Consider the following 22,543-nt stretch of genomic DNA (forward strand, 5'->3'; position numbering starts at 1 on the left):
CAGCCTTGCTACAGTCTGACAAAAGAGTAGAAATTAAAAAGTGGCAATACTGTAGTGTCGTCCCGTTTTCTTATGTAAATTGGTTAGAAAGGGACGACACTACAGTATTGCCACTTTTTAATTTCTGCTCTTTTTTTGTCAGACTATTTTTTTTTTAACTTCATTGAATAGGTAAAGATTTATTTAGAGGATTAATTACAAGATTCTCACAAATAAAATAGGTTTCACAATAAAAATAATTTATTTTACATAATTATTTATGTATTAATCTAATACACTTCAGAGGTAAATGAGTTATAAATTAAACATAATTTAATGATAACGTATTACAAAAATTTAAAAATATTCATTGTAGTAAAAATTCAATAAGTAGGTACTTATACTTCTTTAATTAAATTATTGTGTTAGATGATTTAATCACGGCATTTATCTATATTTACCATTAAAATAAAACTTATTTACTTTTAAGTAAGTGTTATTACGATAAAATACAATTTTAACGCTAAAAGTGTAATTCTATAGAACTTGCTAACTATAGCTGGTCAAGCAAATCTTGTCAGTAAAAAAAGGCGCGAAATTCGAATTTTCTATGAGACGATATCCCTTCGCGCCTACATTTTTCAAATTTGCCGCCTTTTTCTACTGACAAGATCTGCTTGACCAGCTATATGTAAACACGCCGCCATATTGAAACCGTCATTGAATGATGATTCAGTGTGGCTGTTTGTTTACATAGTTAGCAAGTTCCATAGAATGACACTTTATGTGGTTATCTATCCCAGTTCGGTCATTAGGCTTAGGTAAATATAGAAAAAACACTTATTTAATTTAAAAATTATTGATCTACTAAATAAAATTACTGCCCATTAATTTTTATATTTATTCTTAAATAATAACTTAAGTAAGTATTTAAATTTAACCAGCAAAATGTAGAATGTTTGGAGGCAAGCCCTTGGTCTTCTTACGTAACCAAGTTACGAGTACAAGAATAAATAGCAAATTATTCGTAACGCAGTTACGTATTAGAAGAGAATAATCATTCTTAGTTCGTAACCCAGTTACGATCAAAGGAATCGTTTCGTGTGAACTTATTTATAAATTCGTTACCAATAGGGAATATTACGCAAAACTCTGCGTCACTAGCACAATCACAGGGCCTACCGCGAAACACGAAAACCGAAAGTTCGGTTTCTGCCTCTCTATCACTTGCTTTATTCGATCGATGTAGAGGCAGATAAAGAAATTTAGATTTTCGCGTTTCTCGGTAGGTCACCTGTAAACAAACCGCCTCGATGCATCAATGTCTAGTTGTCAAAAAACTGTTTCTGTTAAGTTACTCAATGGTTTACTATGTGCACTAGTGCTGCACTCTGGCGGCAGATCATTCCAGTAATACTTTTCATTACGAAAAAAATTATAGAGGCAAAATGTTGCGTAATAAAAAAAATTTAAGTATTTTTTTACACTAATTGACATTTTTCAACTATTATAAAACTGTGGCCCGTAGCCGCCAGGGCTGTGGTACCCGCCCGTGTGGTACTCGTAGATATATTATATCCATACTGTTTTTCTCATAGAAGCTATTAAATATTTCTGATTATAAAGGAATTCCAACTGAAGTACACTAAGGAGCACCTAAATTAATAAATTGCTACAACTAAATGCAAGCTACTACGCCTTCATCAAGTAAATAACTACGTACAGTCGCCATCAGATATATCGGAGCGGCCAAGGTGTTCACAATATCTGAACACGCGCTCTAACGCCCTGACAATAGAGGCGTGTTCCGATATTTGTGAGCACCTTGGCCGCTCCGATATATCTGATGGCGACTGTACATATTATACCATGTAGTGTATAATTGTTATCTATCGTATTTTCTCGGAAACGTTCGTATTTGTCATGCTACTTCAGTCAACCGCAGTACTTTTTGTACCGAGACTGACTGAAATAGCAAGACACGTTCGTACGTTTCCATGAAAATACGAACGTACCTTAAACTTACTCAACATTGCCTATCACGCCAAACATTGCCTGTGGGCGCAGCACGGTTCCATTTTTATCGTCTATCACTATGCGCGTCCCTTTCGCACTTACGTACTTGTTGACCGAAGCGAAGCGAAGGTCTACGTTTTGACTCGGGCATTTTGCTTTCGTATGTCCGGATGTTCTCCTCTACAGGTCGCAATTCTTAACCGATTCTCGTGAAATTTTGTGACCGAATTTTATGACTAAATAAAATTTTTTTGTCAATCCGGTTTTTGGAAATTTTTAAAAATGGCGGAGTCGTGATACCTGGCGCCTAAACAAATAGTCGTATCGATATCATAAGACTTTTTTCTTTTTGAAACATGTTTACAGAGTTAATAGCAAAAAAGGCAGAAAAAAATTATCGCTGGTTTAGGCGGTATTTAGATATTTAATTTTAACTAATTTTAATTTGAGAAGGAGTAGCTAAATTTCGTCAACCCATCTAAGAACTATTTGGCTCAGTTTGTAAACGTTCGCTTTTTCTGTTTGCACAGAGGGTCTGGGTTTGGTCTGGGTTCGATCCCCAGTAATTGTATGCTGGGATATTATAACTTTTTGTATTTTGTTACACATAAATTTCGTATTGTTTTTCTTTAATTTACTATACACCGTGTTTTTATTGAATTCCGTTAACTTCGGGGTATAGTTAAGTACGTTTATAAGAACTAAATGGCATAGTTAATTTTCAAAAAAAAAAATTTTTTTTGTTTTCTTTTTTGTTTTTTTTTTTGTTTAAAAAGTAATTAAATGTAGCATATAGCGTTGTTGTAACACGGGCATTACATTTAACTCAACCAAACAATTGAAATCTGTGACATATCAATGTCATTTCGTACATCAATCGACCGAGATTGTACTTAAGTTTAGTAGCAAATGTATGAACTCATTCTAAACACTAATCAATATGTAAGCCGGCCCTAAGGCAAGTGTACACGCTTGTAGAGGCCTTATAGTAAAAAAATAAATTATGGATTATCTCCGAAATGGACTTAATTAGATCATCGGTGTCTTTGAGAAAGTTACTTGATTTAAGCTCAGGAATGCACCCTTGAAATTAACGGAAATCAAAAAAAACACGGTGTATTTAAAGCTCTTAGCACCATGTTATTTCAAGCTCTGCTCGCGAGGTCTACAGCTCACAGAGCCACTAGTTAGAACGTGACAGGCATGGTGACAAGGGATAAGAACGCGACCGTGCTAAGCCGCCTGGCTTCAAAAACAGTGCTTCTCTGGTCGCCTATCTTCCATTTTAGGAATTAGAGACAACTGTTTAGTTAAGAACTGGGGGCCTAATCAAGATGATAATCTTACATCAATTGACAAACGCCAAACGAGTAGAAGAAGAAATACATTTATTTTAACGCCACAACATAATTAGTACATGAAAAAAAGATAGGCATGCAGACTTAAAAGACATTTGGACCAAAAATGTATGACCGATGCTACGAAGTCTCGTGAATATTACCAATTTCCATATATTATTTAAATTTTGATTGGCGTTTTCTCCCCGCTGATTTATTTAAATTTTAAATATGAAAATGTTGGCATAGTATGCAAAGTTATTTTATTTAAGTTATGTTGTGTTTAAAGCCTACCACTGACTAACATGCCGCCGGACGATATCGGCCTGTCAGAACAAAAATTTGACAGCTCCGAACAACTGACAGGCCGATATCGTCCGGCGAACTGTTAATCAGTGGGCCCCTTAAGTTATGTAAGTTTATGGTACTTAGTCATTGACACTTAAAACAATATTAGTTTAAAGAGATTTGCATATCGAGACAAACAGTAGATTTCCTTTCCCATTTCGTAACTGTATTTAGTAATTAGTTACGAATAAAATAGCAATGTGCTTTTTGCAACTGATTAAAAAACCTCTAGAAAAAGGTGTATCGATCTCGTTGATAATTAAAATAATATGAATATTGTAGGACTTTAAATTATTTATTGAAAAAATAAATAAAACACATATTGCCATAGAGTAATATAAGTAAAGGAAGAGTGGTAGAGTTAGATCAAGAAAAGTTTGCAGCGATTTTGATAGCATACGCAGTGCAAGTGTTATTTCATACGTCATAATTTCATAGAAGTGTGACGTTCAAAATAACAATTGCACTGCGTGCGCTGTCAAAATCGACTCAGACTTTTCTTGGCTAACTCTTACTCCATACATCAGTTATCTTACCAAAACGCGAGTTATTTCGTAGTCGACATCTAACGTCAAGTAGCGGAATTTATCAATACTGCTAGTTGACAATAGTCGCGACGAACGAAAACCCTAATGCTCAACAATTTTCAACATATACTATAACCGGATTAACCGGAACTCTATTTTCAACTCCTTCTGCTTATATTAGTTGTAAATTGTTTTAGTAGTATATTTTTCGTCAGTAGCGACACTTGTGACATCTGGTGTCAAGTAGCGGTACTGATGGTTCCACTACTTGACGTTAGATGAGAGTTTCTTTTATTTTTTGCCATTTTTAAATATTGTGAATTTTTTTGCCACTTTTGTGTTATTTCTACTCAGAATCACGAGCTCTTTCGATCCTAATGCGATAAAAAAATGTCCCAGAGTGTTTTTCCTATTGTGTTACCATTTTCCCATATACTTTGTATGGCGGTAACAAAAAGGAAAGTATGAAAAATGTATGGAAATTTTAGGACACTTTTTTTCTCCTATAAGGATGAAAAGGGTTCGCGATCTTGACTAGAAATAACACAAAAGTGGCAAAAAAGGTCACAATATATAAAAATGGCAAAAAATAAAAGAAACGCTCAGATATGTCGACTACGAAATAACTCGCGTATTGGTAAGAAAACTGATGTATGGAGTTACCACTCTTTCTTTACTTATATTACTCTCTGATATTGCTTAGGTATAGGAACTTGGGAATTTTGTATGTTATTTGTACACGAGCGACATTTGCAAAAAATGAAATTACGAAATTACGAACTATGATGAAAATCTTAATCTAGTGTTATAAAATAATACTATGTTATGGAATCACTATTCACCTGTAGTAGGTATAGTAAGGCATGAGTTTTAAATAGATTTTTAGACATTTAAATACCGCCAGATTATTTTTAACATAATGCCTTTAACCTTTTGGACGCTAATGACCGATATATCCGCACCGCAGGTCCAACGCCAAAGACGGATTAATTAATCGGTCACAGACCAGTGCATATGCATAAAGTTTAATTTCAGTTTTGACACTTCGGAGACGTGGCGTCCGAGTGACTGCTTTTGTGCAAAAGGTTAATCCCTTTTCGCAATCGACTTCCAAAAAGGAACTTTTCTCTTTGTTCGTAACTCATTACAGTCATTACTTATAACAAATATTCCAAGAGTATGAAACAATAAATTATTTAAAAAACTACAGATCTAGATACAAACTAAATATGTAAAAAATAACTAACCGTCCCGGGCTGCACTCGACGCAAAGGTGCCCATCACGCTCGCTGCGTTGCCGCGTTGGATTGCGATGGACAGCCTTTGCATCAGGAAATACCCTGAGCGGGGGTCAAGGCCTCTTTCAAACAGGCGACGACCCAGCTCCCGGAGGAAGGTCTTACCCTCAGTGCACTAGCATCTCGAAGTCTCGACAGCGAGGGGGACTTTGTGTCTATATTTAAGTTTCGACAATAATTCTTCCATTGGTTCAAAAACTACATTACACGTGCTTTTTCGTAACCAATTCTAAACAATAGGGTCTGGCCTAGTGGATAGTGACCCTGCCTGCGAAGCCGATGGTCCTGGGTTGGAATCCCAGCAAGGGCATCTATTTGTGTGATGAACACTAATATTTGTTCCTGAGTCATGGGTGTTTTCTATGTATATAAGTATGTATTTATCTATATAAGTATGTATATCGTCGCCTAGCACCCATAGTACAAGCTTTGCTTAGTTTGGGGCTAGGTTGATCTGTGTAAGATGGCCCCTAATATTTATTTATTTTAAAAGGTCCGATAATTTAGTTGTAAGAAATTGTGGCTTTCCATCCGACCCCTCTCTTCGTCGTTGAAGAAACTGGCGATATTTAAACTATCGAAAAACCTCAACACCGCATCCGCATAAGCTTTATATTATTGCTGTGATTATCGTTCGTGAACGGGCAAATACATATAATATATATAATTATATACAACAAAACCCGTTTAATACTATCACACGTAATATAATATTTTAAACTTTCGGGTTTTGAACACATATTAACTCACATTTATAGAAGGGTCGAACGCGAATCTTATTCAATTACCTTTATTTACCGACGTTTCGACACAGGTTTCACTAGTCGTGGTCGCGGCTGACTGATGTCCCAACAAAATGTCCAAAAAAAATAATGCTAAAAGCAAAATGGTGCGTTAGACCCGTCTATAAATATGAGTGAATATGTATCACACGTAAGTTTACGAGTAATACGATTCCCGCGTGGATAATACACTATACCATCGCTCACACTGTTAACTGTACATCGGTGGACGTTATGCCTTTTGTAATGAGGTCCGACGATGTACAGATAGAAGTGTTGCTGTTTGTATGTTTTACAGTGGTCCCTAGAATTTTTCAGTTTTCCCGCTTAAAGCGCGTTTTTGGCGTGATCTGTTCAAAATACTCTTAAACGGGTTTTACTGTATATCATTCGAAATGGCACTGGTATCCAATTGACATATTAAGCGTTTAATGAATAACACGATTATAATAACATTAATATTTAAAAATACGCCTTAATATTATTTATTAAATACGTGATACAGAGGAAGAATCCGGTATACTTGTTTATGTAAAAATTTATCTAAATACTTTTAACCGTCATTGCTTAAGAATGGCCTAGAATGTAAACTGATATTCAAGTAATAGGCTAGATGACAAATTTTCATTTATGGTATCGGTCAATCAGGTTTGTTTTTAGGATCAAATGTCTATATGGGACCCATTGCATTAAAGCAATACAAAAGTCAGAAATGATAGTCAAAGTCCGACTGTCGTACTTCACTCGCGAAACGCCCCTAATAAAACGATAAGTGACCGTGACGTCAAGGTCACTGAGAGTCCATCTTGAAGTATGAATACTATGAACAAAACAAGAAAATTGCGTTTTTGTCGGTGAAATATTGCGTTTATGTATATAGTTGCTATACAATCTTTTTTTGGATAAAATTTGAGGAATCGAATGGTATCCTTACTTATTTCGTTTTTGGAAGCTAAAAAAAACTTAAATTTTGAAACTTTCAGGTGCTGTATTTTTGTATTATTTCCATATATTTTTTTAATATCCGCAATAGGTATGTGATAAATTGCTCATTTGCTATCTATCTCTATTTTACTAGATTTTGTTATAAAATTCAACATGTGTCATCATCCCTTATTACCTGTGAATCATTATATGTATAGAATTCCGGTACTGAAAATGCCTGATGTACTAAATACCGGTATTGGATCCATTGAATTCCGGTATTTTTACGACGCAGATACCGGAATATCGGTAGCAGTACTATCGGGCCGAATTTTATTTTGTCGCAGTTTTTTTCGCAAGATTTTTATAAAATTAGGTACTTATGTTTGAAGAGCTCCTTATTCTGGGCGGAATAAATACGAAATCACAATTGCAAAATTAATTAATTAAATTAAATACGAAAAAAATAGGCCTAAGAGGCGCTGGCTGGACGTCGTGACAGCGGACATGCAAGAGAACAATCTCACACCTGAGGATGCCGAAGACCGGGCAAAGTGGAGAAGACTGAGCAGGAAATCGGACCCTGGCGCTAGGCCGGGAAAACGCTAGGTTGACGAAGAAATACGAAAAAATTCAATAATTTTCCGTGGAGTTACGAAAATAGCATACTGTTTCGTAATTCAGTGGAAGATTTAGTAGGACATATATGTACTGTGAAATTGCGCTTTTATTGTACTGTACAGAATAGGGAACCATCTATTTAATCGAAATCTGCCGAAAAAAATCGACAACAAAAAAAATCTGCCTAGCGGTATACTATCGACGATAAAAACTCAAATATTATTTGTCTTACACATCTTTTCTCTTCCGCAGAATACAAAAGAAATGCAAAAACTAAAATGAGTTTACATCCTCATTCTTAAGCAATGCTTTCTTGTCAGTTGAGAGATTGCCACATTTTTATACAACACTTTCTTCTTAGATTTTTCGAGTTATTTATACGTCACAAGTAAGTGAGTATGGATTATATTAACGAGCATCTACACCGCACGCAGTTAACTTTTGTGGAGCAACACTGTGTAACACGGTAACATTAGGAAACTTTTGTGGGTACAGATAGTTACCTAATGTAGCAGTAACACTTGAGAACGTTGTTCTACAAAAAGTGAACACTTGGGAACGTTGTTCTACAAAAAGTGAACACTTGGGGACGTTGTTCTACAAAAAGTGAACACTTGGGAACGTTGTTCTACAAAAACTGAACACTTGGGAACGTTGTTCTACAAAAAGTGAACACTTGGGAACGTTGTTCTACAAAAATTGAAACACTTGGGAACGTTGTTCTACAAAAAGTAAACACTTGGGAACGTTATTAGAAGTATTAGAACAAATTAAATTATTTTCAGAAAATATTTACTGGAGGCCTTGGTCACTTTTTCTTAGTACATATATGACATTTATTTCAGTTTACTTGGGAACGTTGTTCTACAAAAAGTAACTGCGGTGTGGATGCACCTTTATGCGTACCTAAGCTACAGGTTGATTCACGAAAGCTGGCACGAATGGAATGAACCAAACTTTCATTGTGTGAGTGACACCTATCGGTATACAGTCAGAGCCACCATTTTATATTGGTTAATGTCATACACACATAGATATTATTTTCATTCACTCATTCATTCCATTCCAGCTCTTGTGAATCGTAACTTGTAACCTGTAAGTCCTGCATCGGGAATTTGAGTTCCATACAATGCAGGCTTTTTAAAATCAAGTAAACATCCTTAAGAAATCCCTCGAAGAAGTTTAGGTAGGTCCAAGACAAGTGTTAAGTACAAAAATGTGGAAATACCCCAGCAAACATACCAAAATAGACCTTAGCTAAATAAATTCGATTTGTCCAGCGGACGAATTAAATTCAATTCAAGTGAGGCAATTTAAGTACATCACGACTATCAAAACGGTCACATATGCAGGCATAACAGCCGTAAGTGACAACCACATCAACACAACGAAAGTCACTCAAAATTCGAAACAACTACGCTTTCAAGCCGGCTTCTAAACGCATCTTCTGCTTTCTTCTACTGTTATTTATAATAGGCACGAAGCCCCACAGGCACCCGCCGCCCACCAATATCAACCCGAGAGTCACAAACAAGGACTTGTAAGATTGCGTGTACTCGAACCAAAACCCGCAAATAGGCGGTCCTACTAACTGAAGTATACCGTTTATGAACAAACTTATACCGTACGAAGACATTAGACGCTCCGTACCTAACATCTCTGTCATAACTAATGCTGTCACGCCTGTATTTATCCCAGAGGCTAATCCGAAGATAGAACAGAATACGCTTATAGCTACGTAGCTGGAAAACAAAGGTAAGACTGCTAAACTTAGTCCTGAAAGTAATAAACCGAATATAAAGAAGTATCGCTTAGGTGTGGCCACTACATCAGATATGGCGGAGCCTCCTATACGACCCGCTAAGTCTAACAATGATATTATTGACAACAAATACGCTCCCAAACTCTTATCGAACCCACATTCTTTTGCGTAAGACGGCACAAGTATTATAAAGTTCGTATAAGAAATAGCGTTGGTACAGTTAGAAAATAAGATAACAAGATATATAGGGTCTTTCAATAGTTGTAAATCGAAGTATTTGCTTGGCTCTTTCTTGGTATCCTTCTTTCGGCATCCGCAGCAGTATGTAATAGGAGCTAAGCTCTCTGTTACCGATTTTAGACTGAATTGACTCGCGAATTCACTTGGCTTTTCAAATGCTGATAAAGTTGAGCCATGGAAAGGAGTAGACATGTACTGGAAGCTGGAAGTAGAGGGACTACGCTTAGGTGTTTTAGGGATGGTTAACTTCTTGCCGAAAGCGTCTGTAGAGTTGACTCTGCTAGCTTTCCCTTCAGGTACAGACTCTAGCAAAGACGGATTGCTAGGCATAGTAGATACTTTACTGGATATATGCTGTAGTCCGTGCTTAGAGTTGGCAGGGGCTGAAATCTTCCTGTACCTTTCATGTTCTTTGCCTACTAAGGCTGCACTAGCGGATCTGTAGAAGTTCTTTTCATCCAGGTTACCATGGGAGGGGTAGATGGGGGGTGAGCCGTTGGTGACCCGGTCACCTCCCGAGGGGGTGTCCGCTTCGCTCGTGACGAGGACTTTGGGATGTTCCGCGTCTTCTATGTCGGGTACCTCTTCTTCTATGAACGGTTCCAGCTGAAATAAATAAAAAATGGTTTACCTACCTACTTTTTGTACATTGAGAATAGTTTAGTACTAGGTTTGCCAACCGTACTATTTTAGGTACCTACTATATTTTGACCTAATGTAATATATGGGGCATTATCTATGAAAAGGGACCTTATTGTCTATGGCGCTTACGCCGTACAGCGTCACGATCCAAGCATCGTTAATAATGGCGTAAGCGCCATAGACAGTAAGGTCCCTTTTCATAGATAACGTCATGTATACTTAATTATAATATAACAAATATACCTAACCTAAAAACGGTTACCTATCACATCTCCGTAAATTTTAACCCCGATATTTTCATTTCACCGAACGCGTTTTTTCTAAACATCGTAGAATTAGAGGGGTCACCAATCTAACCTAACCCAACCCAATGGTTTTACAGGATGCCCTTTTAAAAAACTTAGAAAAATAAACGGTTTTTGAAAATAATGCGATCGATCAAATGATTCGGCAACCAAACATGGAGCAATTGATCTGTTGTTAAGATATGTTACCCTTAAAAACGCTAAATCTTGCAAAATTGTATTGAGATGACACCTGTCAGCGTACCCATCGAATTTGAAAAATACTATATATCCTCCTAAGGCCCAAGGTCCTACCTAAAGTACTTATTCAGTTTGATGAAATTTAAATCATATTCAATTGGAATAGAGTCGTATTTGTTTTGTTTCGTTCCATTTTCAAACAAAACCAAAATCAACTCTATTCCCTGCACTAAAGGTTCTAATTTCTGTGGCAAATTATGGGATTTCATTTGTATGGCTAGGCTTTAGGAGGCTAAGTATATAGGAAGGAACATTGCAACGTTTATGTCTATTAATATCGCTAAATGTACTTCTTAAAGGAAACCACTTTTAAAAATACATATTTTATTATGTACAAAATACAATTCAGGCCAACTAAACAGTTGATAACAGGAAAAACTGCAGTCATATCACATGAAATCTATGCCCAAAAACTAAAGAAATGCGTATTACGCTTAATACGATTTCGCGCAACCCGCTGGTTCTACTGCAATTCGTAATTATTCAGCACATTTAACATTAGAACAAGTCAAAGTCAGTAAAAATACATGAAATATACATTGCTTCACATTTTTGTATTTATTTTCTATACAGTTTCACTAAATTGTCTAAGTTTTGTTTTCGTTGTAGCTTTTGCGTTTGACAGACTGCATTTAAGGTAATTCTCCAGTAACTGGCCACTTTTAGCAACTGGCCACCCCAAACCAAAAATGAATTCTATTCACCTATAAATAGAATTCATTTTAGTATAAGATGGCCAGTTATTGAAAGCAGGCCAGTTATTGAAACCATAAACTAAAATGAATTCTGTTTATAGATGAATAGAATTCATTTTTAGTTTAGGGCGGCCAGTTACTAAAAGTGGCCAGTTACTGGCGAATTACCCTAAGTACTTTGTAACGTTTAAAATTTGTACTGGAATGACATCTCTCATATGCAACGAGCTAAATCGTAAAATAATAATAAATTTATAGGGTAATGGGGTTGGCCGGTGGAAGTTTTTAGCAGATGGCGCCATCATAGCTTGCCCTGTCAATCCCTAGAATTGTGTCAAATTTTTGTTTTTTTAATACCCTGGATGCCAGCCCTTTAAGCCAAATCTCATAGAAAAAGGGGCAAGCTATGATGGCGCCATCTATGCAAACCTTTGACAGTTGCCAACCCCATTCGCCAATAACTGGCTACTTTTAGTAACAGGCCGCCCTAAACTAAAAATGAAGTTTATTCACCTATAAACAAAATTCATTTTAGTACAAGGTTTCAATAACTGGTCAGCTTTCAATAACTGGCCACCTTATCTAAAATGAATTCTTTTTATAGGTGAATAGACTTCATTTTTAGTTTAGGGCGGCCAGTTACTAAAAGTGGCCAGTTTCTGGCGAATTACCCTGCAAGAATATATTTTGTACCAAATGAATACTAATATGTATTACTAATTTATGTAAGTGGAATGCCAACTTTCTAGCAAAAACAAGAAACGGACAGAGCCTGACCACGATAACCTTGCATGGCATTTTCAATGGCAAAGTGTGGCGATGTCATCATGAATGTCAAATTTCTATGAAAAAGTGACGTTCACAATGACACTCCCAGTGGCGGATTTGCCCTAAGGCAGGCGTGGCTCACTCCGCGATTTCGTCGCTTTGCCACAGGTAGCTAAAAGTACATGCGTTCCACACCAATTTTGGTGGCTAGCCATAAGCCGCGCGTGGCGCTGTCGCCACCTAGCGGCCATATCTGTCCTGATCGTAACAGACGCGTTTTGTTAGAGAGTGAGTCTTCTGTACCTAGTACTATTATTTATTGTGCCTAAGGCCCAGTAGGCCCGGGCCTAGGGCGGCAAGGCATTAGGAGCGGCAGTCTATATGATGCGTGCTGAGAAAGGGGCGGCTAGTAGTTACTACACGGCCTGGGGCCTAGAGCGGCCAAGACTGCAAATCCGCCACTGGACACTCCCTCACTTTTGTTATTGACCGAAGCGAAGCGAAGGTCTACGTTTTGACTCGGGCATTTTGCTTTCGTATGTCCGGATGTTCTCCTCTACAGGTCGCAATTCTTAACCGATTCTCGTGAAATTTTGTGACCGAATTTTATGACTAAATAAAATTTTTTTGTCAATCCGGTTTTTGGAAATTTTTAAAAATGGCGGAGTCGTGATACCTGGCGCCTAAACAAATAGTCGTATCGATATCATGACTTTTTTCTTTTTGAAACATGTTTACAGAGTTAATAGCAAAAAATGCAGAAAAAAATTATCGCTGGTTTAGGCGGTATTTAGATATTTAATTTTAACTAATTTTAATTTGAGAAGGAGTAGCTAAATTTCGTCAACCCATCTAAGAACTATTTGGCTCAGTTTGTAAACGTTCGCTTTTTCTGTTTGCACAGAGGGTCTGGGTTCGATCCCCAGTAATTGTATACTGGGATATTATAACTTTTTGTATTTTTTTACACATAAATTTCGTATTGTTTTTCTTTAATTTACTATACACCGTGTTTTTATTGAATTCCGTTAACTTCGGGGTATAGTTAAGTACGTTTATAAGAACTAAATGGCATAGTTAATTTTCAAAAAAAAATTGTTTTTTGTTTTCTTTTTTGTTTTTTTTTTTGTTTAAAAAGTAATTAAATGTAGCATATAGCGTTGTTGTAACACGGGCATTACATTTAACTCAACCAAACAATTGAAATCTGTGACATATCAATGTCATTTCGTACATCAATCGACCGAGATTAGACGTGCGCGCCGGTCGTAAAAAATCGGGCGGCGGCGCGCCACGAAAAAATCCACGGCGGCGGCGTAACGCCGGCGGCGTCGGATTTTTCAGCTTTTCAATATTAAGGGTTTGTGCACAAATCACGCGAGGTGTTTTCGGCTAATTTTTGACCCCCCCTCCCCATTGGTGATATTTGGTGAGGTTTTTGGCTACCCCCCTACCCCACATAACCTCACGTGTATTTTTTTGAAGTTTTTCTATCCGACTGGTTAAGGCCACGCGCTTCAAAATTTCGTAAAATAAACTCGCTATTTTGAAGTGCGGAGTGAAGATTTATGTTTAACGAAACCGAGAAAAAGAAATCTACTCATGTGGTAGGTATTTTTTCTTAGTTTCGTTCACTGTAGACACGTGAGGTCTCCTTATACCCCCCCTCCCCCAACGTGATCCGTCGTGATCTTTTCGTGACCCCCACCCCTCCTATCGAACCTCGCGTTATTTGTGCACAAGCCCTAAGACGTATAATGAAAAGCCACGCTTAACCCTTAAATCGACAAGAAAAAAAAATCTCAAAAAACTGTGTTAGTATAATTTTTTTGGTGTTATTATCTTATTATGTGGTCGTTTATTGTAGAAAAATCATGAAAAAATCTATTTATAATAGTTTCGAAAAAAACATAGGTATGTCAAATATGTTAGATGTTGCCAGGTTCGGTGTAAATAAAAAGATACGCCGCATAATGAAAAGACGTCCAGTATTTTGGACGTTGCCGAGTATACATACAGCACTTTATGTGCATAAGGATTTTTTTGTCAAATTCATGTTTTTTTTAATAAATATAGAATCATTGAATTTTTTAATTACAAATACACTTACTGATAATGTCAACTTATGTTATGAATTAAAGTAAAACCTATTATTTTGATATTTTTCCAAAAACTTTATAGATCGTAGGTGACAAAATTTTACCAGTCATTGACTTCAGTTATTAAACATTAAATCAAACTTGGCGGGGTATCGTAATAGGATGCAGCAACATCTGAGCAATGGTTTTTACAATAATGCAGGCAATTTAGTCAATATTTTCGGAAGAAATTTCTCAAATGAAATCGGGTCTGTCTCTTGGTGTCTTGATGAACGCACAGGAAAAAAAATCCGTAAATATATTGTTTTATCTATTTGGTTCATTACGTTGTAATACGACAAGTAAAAACGTTTTGCAACACCTAACATCCCTCTCTTTAATTAATTTACCATAAAAACTACCAGAAAATTTATTAATTTTACTCTTCGCAGTTCGCATACTTGGCAATGTCCAACATAGTGGACTTAGCAAAAGTGCCGTGTAATCGACAACGGTTAAAACACTGGACATTATACTTTATAAATGTGTTTTACCCGTTTTACCCATACATACAACACATTTTTATGTAAATCATACTGCCACATAAGAAATAGTTAGTATGGTGTTGGTGCGACATAAAATAGTAGAAATTAAATTATATAACCAAAACTTTCCGTACTAAATTATTGTCATGTTTAAGTTAGTATTCTACGTCAAAAATGTAAGAGTTACGTCGGAAGTCACGCCCGCAATAATTTTCAACTATTTCTTATCGGACTATAACCTATTACATATTTTAACGCTGCATAATACTGTCTTATAAAAAAATATTCGGCGCGAATTTTAAACTACCGGCGGCGGCGGCGGCGCGCTGACTCCATATGGCGGCGGCGCGCCGCGGCGGCGCGCACGTCTAACCGAGATTGTACTTAAGTTTAGTAGCAAATGTATGAACTCATTCTAAACACTAATCAATATGTAAGCCGGCCCTAAGGCAAGTGTACACGCTTGTAGAGGCCTTATAGTAAAAAAATAAATTATGGATTATCTCCGAAATGGACTTAATTAGAACATCGGTGTCTTTGAGAAAGTTACTTGATTTAAGCTCAGGAATGCACCCTTGAAATTAACGGAAATAAAAAAAAACACGGTGTAGAATTTCCAATTTAAAGCTCTTAGCACCATGTTATTTCAAGCTCTGCTCGCGAGGTCTACAGCTCACAGAGCCACTAGTATTAAAATCGGTGCAAAATTATCTTGGACGGACTTTACGGGTAAATATCGTCTGGTGACAAGCAGAAGTCACTACTTACTAAAAAAAATTTAAGCAAAAATCGACCTTCTTTCAGTACTAATATGGTTCACTATGGCTATGAACTTGGTGGTACTTAGTGACACCCGACGATATCAACCAACGGTAGTCCGTTTGCTTCGTAATAATGTGGTTGCTTTTCTGTGTGTAAAATACAATTTTATATACTAAATAATATAAAGGAATGATAGTTTATAATGCATAAAAAAGTATATAAAAATATAAATCACGCATATCAAATTAAGTCTAAGTATAAGTATAATTAAAGAATTTTGCACGATTTCAATAATATTTTAAAAAACATCAATATCAAAAGATGGCAAGAAAAAATAAATCATTAAATTCGATTATAATATTAATAAATTCATAGAAGTGTAATAATTATGCTAATTAAAAATTAATAAAGATGAGCTTATAGAAAAGACTGTCAATGTGAAACTAAAAGTATAATTTAACCTAGATGTTTCACTAAGTATAAGCGAGTTTCAGCCATAGTTCTGGCCTGGCTTATAACCGTAAAATGGGGTGAGTAGATGCAAAACTGCCATTCAAACCTCGATAACATTTTATTTTTACATATGCAAACTGAATGGTGTATATAATAAGTGTTCCGGACGTTTATTTTAGTTTTTATTTTATTTTGGGTAGTTCCATTTCATAACTTTGACTTTGACGATAAACAGGAAATCCCACCTCACCCCGTAGTCCCTCGTATTTGGGGTGAGTTGGGTTTTCATACAAAGGTGATTTTGGAAGATTGTTGGATCGATTTTTTTTTATGAGTATAGCTCCATTTTAAATTGGAATACATTATTTTTGTAGCAGTAGTCTTAAAATCCCATCTCACCCCTCTTTCATCCCTTCTCTCCCCATTCATAACCCAACTCTCCCCGCGAACCCTACTCACCCCATTTTAAGGAAGCTACTTTGTAAAAATTTGGCAGTCTTCACTACTATAGTCTGTATCTGTGGTACTTAAATAAAGGTAAACAAACAATTTGTACATTTTCGGGTAGTTATAACATTTATTGGCTAACCAACCAAATACAAAACCACCTGGATCAGTCACTGAACGACCAGGCCCCTGTTTCACCAACGTGACAGGTGCGACGAATTGTAAAATCACTGTTGCTGACGTCACAGGCATCCATGGGCTACGGTTACCGCTTACCATCGGGCGGGCCGTATTCCTGTTTGCCACCATCATTGTATTATTAAAAAAAACTTTATTATATCGGATAAAAACAGATATTTCTCCTGCGAGGTTTCTGACAATTGTCACAAGAAACACTACAATTGTCACGAAATTCCGACATATAACTCATTACCTGTCAAGAATTACCTACAATTCTTCTAAATCTTTGACAATTGTCAGAAACCTCGCAAGAGAAATATCTGTTTTTATCCGATATAATAAAGTTTTTTTAAATAATACAATGATGGTGGCAAACAGGAGTACGGCCCGCCCGATGGTAAGTGGTAATCGTAGCCCATGGATGCCTGTGACGTCAGCAACAGTGATTTTACAATTCGTCGCACCTGTCACCGATGTGAAATTGGGGCCTGACTTTAACCTACATTATTTGATCATATAATGTTTTCTTCTACCCTCAACTGGCTTAAGGAGCCGTTTGAGGGTAGATCTTGTTTACTTTTATTTGAATACCTAAAGATACAGAGTATAACTCATCTCAGATACTCACCAATATTACTATTAAAATAGATTTATATTAAAATGTTGTGCCTATGTTTGGTATAAAACTTTGATTGGTAGGAATTCTGTGAGTACTAGTAATTATATTTTCGTTTCCGCTTTTTTCAGCAAAAAATTAGGTAAATTTAATTATTACCTATTTTGTACAATATAGGTTGGACAAATTGTCAAACAAACTGTCATTTTAGTCATATATAAAAACAGAGATTAGGTGAGCGTTTCTTTTATTTTTTACCATTTTTATACAATATTGTGACCTTTTTTGCCACTTTTGTGTTATTCCTACTCAGAATCACGAGCTCTTTCAATCCTAATGGGATAAAAAAATGTCCCAGAGTCTTTTTCCTATTGTGTTACCATTTCCCCATATACTTTGTATGGCGGTAACAAAAAGGAAAATTTGAAAAATGTATGGAAATTTTAGAACACTTTTTTTCTCCTATAAGGATGAAAAGAGCTGAAAAGGTCACAATATATAAAAATGGCAAAAAATAAAAGGAACGCTCAGGTAATCATTGTATATATGAAAAATAATATTTCTGGCGGGATTTTACATTCAATTTTACTAAATATAGCAAATAACCTATCTTGTACAATGTGACATTATAATAATTATAATTAAAAATTAAATAAAAAAAAGCTTTACTACCGGAAGCCTCGTTTAAGGTAACTTTATATTTATTTAAAACTTAAACCATAGACAAAATAATAATAAGACTTACAAAGTAGTGCAAAATACTGTACGATTGTATTTGACCGTGAAGATGACACTTTATGGTCCCTTAAGAGCGCTATTACATTTCGGCGTTGAGCGAGTTTAGGTATTTTACGCGCTGCGGCAGGCCGTGCGAGCTCAGTATGCCGATCCCTTCTACCACACTCGCACTACAATGATGGATTAAACATTCTTGATCCTTCGCGAAGCATATTGAAATCAACCATAACAACACTAACTGTGCTTAACTTTTAAAGTCCTAAAACTGTTATTTGGTAAGTACGAAAATACTAAATGCAGTGCAAATGTAAGTGTGTGCAGTGTTCATAAATTAATTTTTCATCTATTTTTGACCCCCCCCACCCCTCAAATCATCCAAAAATCATGCTTCGGATGACTCTGTTTCCTCCTACGTCATACTACCATCATCCGATGTCCAGACCCCCCCCCCCTGGTTACATATCAGAATACCGAAAATCTATTTACCTAATGTTGAATCACCTATGCTCGTTTCACCTATTTTTTTAAATACCTATTGATCAGTTAACCTAAGCTCATAACACCTAATGAATGAATTACCTATTGCACGTTTCACCTACAATTGGTTTACCTAAGCTCAGAATACCTATGCTCGATTTACCTAAAGTTGAAACACCTAATACTCGAAATACCTAAAGCTAATATACCTAATACACGAAACACCTAATGTTGGTATACCTAATGCACGAAATACCTAAACTCGGTATACCTAATGATCGAATTGCCTAATGTTAACATACCTACTGCACGAATTACCTAAAGTCGGTATACCTAATGATCGCATTACCTAAAGTTAACATACCTAATGAACGAAATACCTAAATTTGATACACCTAATGCACGAAATACCTGAAGTCGATGCACTTAATGAACGAAATATGTACCTAAAATCAAAAATATAATTATTGTTTAGTAGAATATTATTAGGACATACAAGAAGTCGAGATAGGTGCGATGACGAGCAAAGCGAGGAGGAGCGTGTTAGGTTAACTACGACCAAACAGTGCCAAAACCGACTTTTATTCATCGTCATGATGTTAACTTACAAAAATTTTGTTTTTGATAAGATAAGATAACATAACTAATTTTGTATTAGACTAACGAAATCATTCTACTACCTAAAAAGTAGCGTTTCAAAAAGTGTATTTTTAAATTGTTATCCAAACAAACAGTTTCTACTGTAAAGTTGGGAAATCATACGATTTATTGGGTGGAGTTGCCACTTGATCATTCGGCAAAATGATATGAATTTTGTACTAGGTATATAGACTTGAGGTATTCCGTGCATTAGGCATATCGAAATTAGGTAATTCGTTCAGGAAGTATATCAACTTTAGGTATTTCGTGCGATAGGTTTAACAGTTTTAGGTATTTCGTCCATTAGGTAAATCAAGTTTAGGTACATCGTTCATTAGGTATATCAGCTTTAGGTGTATCGTCCATTAGGTATATCAGCTATAGGTGATTCGTGCATTAGGTATAATAGCTTTAGGTGAAACGTGCAGTAGGTAAAACGTGCATTAGGTATATCGTGCATTAGGTGTTTCGTCCATTAGGTTATTTGAGCTTAGGTATTATAAACTTAGGTCAGTCAATGTTTAGGTAAAATTATCGATAGGTAATTTAAAAATAGGTGAATCAAGCATAGGTAATTCAACATTAGGTAAATCAGTTTTCGGTATTCTGATATGTAACCCCCCCCTCCTTCCATTTGAAACGACGTAATTTATGAATAGCCCCATACTCGTACTTATGAAGGTATAAGTATTACTCGAAATAAATTATAGGTACTCGCTTATTTACATGTTTCGTCATAGCATTTGGTACCTATATAGGTTGTAAAGTTTGTATCAACGAGGGTTTAAAAACGAACTAGTATTGAGGATCTGATGATAATGATGATGATTAAGGTGGTCACGGATACCAATCAACCATGTAGTAACATGATTAGGCTCGTTTGATTCGTCTCAACAAGATCTTTGACACTGAAGATACACAGGTCTGATGATGGAGCTGGAAGGTGGCCACGGGTATCAGTCTATCATGTAACTAAACCACTTCGTGTTTGGGCTCGTTTGATTCGTCTCATCAACATCTTTGACACTGAAGATACACAAGGTCTGATGATGGAGCTGGAAGGTGGCCACGGGTACCAGTCTATCGTGTAACTAAACAACTTCGTGTTTGGGCTCGTTTGATTCGTCTCAACAAGATCTTTGACACAAGACAGTACTCAGGGTCTGATGATGGAGCTGGAAGGTGGTCACCATTACCAATCAACCATGCAACTAAACCACATCGTGTTTAGGCTCGTTTGATTCGTCTCAACAAGATCTTTGACACTAGGTGATACACCAAACACGAAGCCCAAACACGATGCCCAAACACGAAGCCCAAACACGTAGCCCAAACACGAAGTGGTTCAGTTACGTGATAGACTGGTACCCATCGCCACCTTCGAGCTCCATCATCAGACCCTGAGTAGTATCTTGTGTCAAAGATCTTGTTGCGACGAATCAAACGAGCCCAAACACGAAGTGGTTCAGTTACATGGTAGACTGGTACCCATGGCCACAGTCCAGCTCCATCATCAGACTCTGAGTACTAACTTTTGTCAAAGATCTTGTTGCGACGAATCGAACGAGCCCAAGCACGAAGTGGTTTAGTTGCATGGTTGATTGGTACCGGTGACCACTTTCCGGCTCCATCATCAGACCCTGAGTACTATCTTGTGTCAAAGATCTTGTTGAGACGAATCAAACGAGCCCAAACACGAAGTGGTTTAGTTGCATGGTTGATTGGTACCGGTGACCACATTCCGGCTCCATCATTAGACCTTGAGTACTATCTTGTGTCAAAGATCTTGTTGAGGCGAATCAAACGAGCCCAAACACGAAGTGGTTTAGTTGCATGGTTGATTGGTACCGGTGACCACCTTCCGGCTCTATCATCAGACCCTGAGTACTATCTTGTGTCAAAGATCTTGTTGAGATGAATAAAACAAGCCTAAACACGAAGTGGTTTAGTTGCATGGTTGATTGGTACCGGTGACCACCTTCCGGCTCCATCATCAGACCCTGAGTACTATCTTGTGTCAAAGATCTTGTTGAGACGAATCAAACGAGCCCAAACACGAAGTGGTTTAGTTGCATGGTTGATTGGTACCGGTGACCAACTTCCGGCTCCATCATCAGACCATGAGTACTATCTTGTGTCAAAGATCTTGTTGAGATGAATAAAACGAGCCTAAACACGAAGTGGTTTAGTTGCATGGTTGATTGGTACCGGTGACCACCTTCCGGCTCCATCATCAGACCCTGAGTACTATCTTGAGTCAAAATTAATACATATAGAATGTCAGGTCGTTTCAAATATTTTTAATCCTGTCCGGTAGTTTATTAAACTGTACCATTATAAATTATAATACTATAAAAACAGTGCTAGGATCAAAGTCTCTCGTTGCGGTTTACACGCACACAGTATAGCGTTTTACACGGCGCCCGCCGCACACAATGATAAAAAATCTCGTTGTCGCCGTTGAAAATGTGCGGAGCCGACCGACACACGTCCTGCCTCTACAAGCTCTGCCGCGGCACTGAGCTGGCGCAGCGCGCGTCATCGGTAATATAGAGTAGTTTTCAAAAAATTGCCAAAAAATTATAGTAGAATTTCATAAACACTAATGTATACCAACAGTATAAGCAAACGTTGCAGATTGCTTGAGTATGAAAATGACTTCGATGTTAAGTAGATTTTCGTAGGAATTGACACTTGTTTCGGAGAGAAAATTGAGTTCGTTTTACTTTGATTTTCTCTTTCTCAAAGGTGTGTAGGAAAAATATCGTTTGATATGCCTAAAGTACAGGGTATTAGTAATAGAAAGTAGCCAGGTTTAGCAGAGTAAACTTCTCAACATTTCCAAATAAGAGCTTGCCATTCAGTGCTTCACGGGGTTTTTCGGAAACGACCATCAGAAAAAAAATCATTACTAATTTAATAAGTCCTTTTTCTAATATTTACAACGATATTTAAAAAGATAAGAAGACGCTTTTACTGGAACAAGTACTCATTATTTCTAATAATGAGCACAAAGTCCTGAATTTCGTCGACTAGTATCATCAATTTTGCGTTATTTCGACTTTTCTTGTAAGAGCGCTCTTAATGGAATGTAGAACTTCAGATACCTCATATATAAGAGGTC

At 36.7% G+C, this 22,543-nt stretch overlaps 1 protein-coding gene and 2 long non-coding RNA genes across 4 annotated transcripts in view; 1 reads left to right on the forward strand and 2 right to left on the reverse strand.

Annotated features, from left to right (window-relative positions):
• Positions 1 to 222: 222 nt before the first annotated feature.
• On the reverse strand, positions 223 to 1,817 carry LOC134802525 (uncharacterized). Its single transcript, XR_010145848.1, has 2 exons — positions 761 to 1,817; positions 223 to 502 (listed from the first exon to the last, which is right to left on the reverse strand). It is a non-coding gene; the product is annotated as an uncharacterized LOC134802525 (long non-coding RNA).
• LOC134802533 (uncharacterized) lies at positions 1,813 to 22,541 on the forward strand. Its single transcript, XR_010145856.1, has 3 exons — positions 1,813 to 4,770; positions 18,054 to 18,365; positions 22,496 to 22,541. It is a non-coding gene; the product is annotated as an uncharacterized LOC134802533 (long non-coding RNA).
• Positions 9,032 to 22,543, reverse strand: part of LOC134802349 (monocarboxylate transporter 13) — a 93,905-nt gene continuing 80,393 nt past the window's right edge. The window contains exon 7 of one of the 2 annotated variants that reach the window (XM_063774964.1): positions 9,032 to 10,440. In XM_063774964.1, the coding sequence (XP_063631034.1) occupies positions 9,247 to 10,440 (1,194 nt within the window). In that variant the 3' untranslated portion in view covers positions 9,032 to 9,246. The remainder of the gene's footprint in view (positions 10,441 to 22,543) is intronic. The other variant, XM_063774963.1, reaches the window with a different exon arrangement.

The sequence above is a fragment of the Cydia splendana genome, chromosome 24, assembly GCF_910591565.1.
Source record: "Cydia splendana chromosome 24, ilCydSple1.2, whole genome shotgun sequence".
Lineage (NCBI taxonomy): Eukaryota > Metazoa > Arthropoda > Insecta > Lepidoptera > Tortricidae > Cydia > Cydia splendana.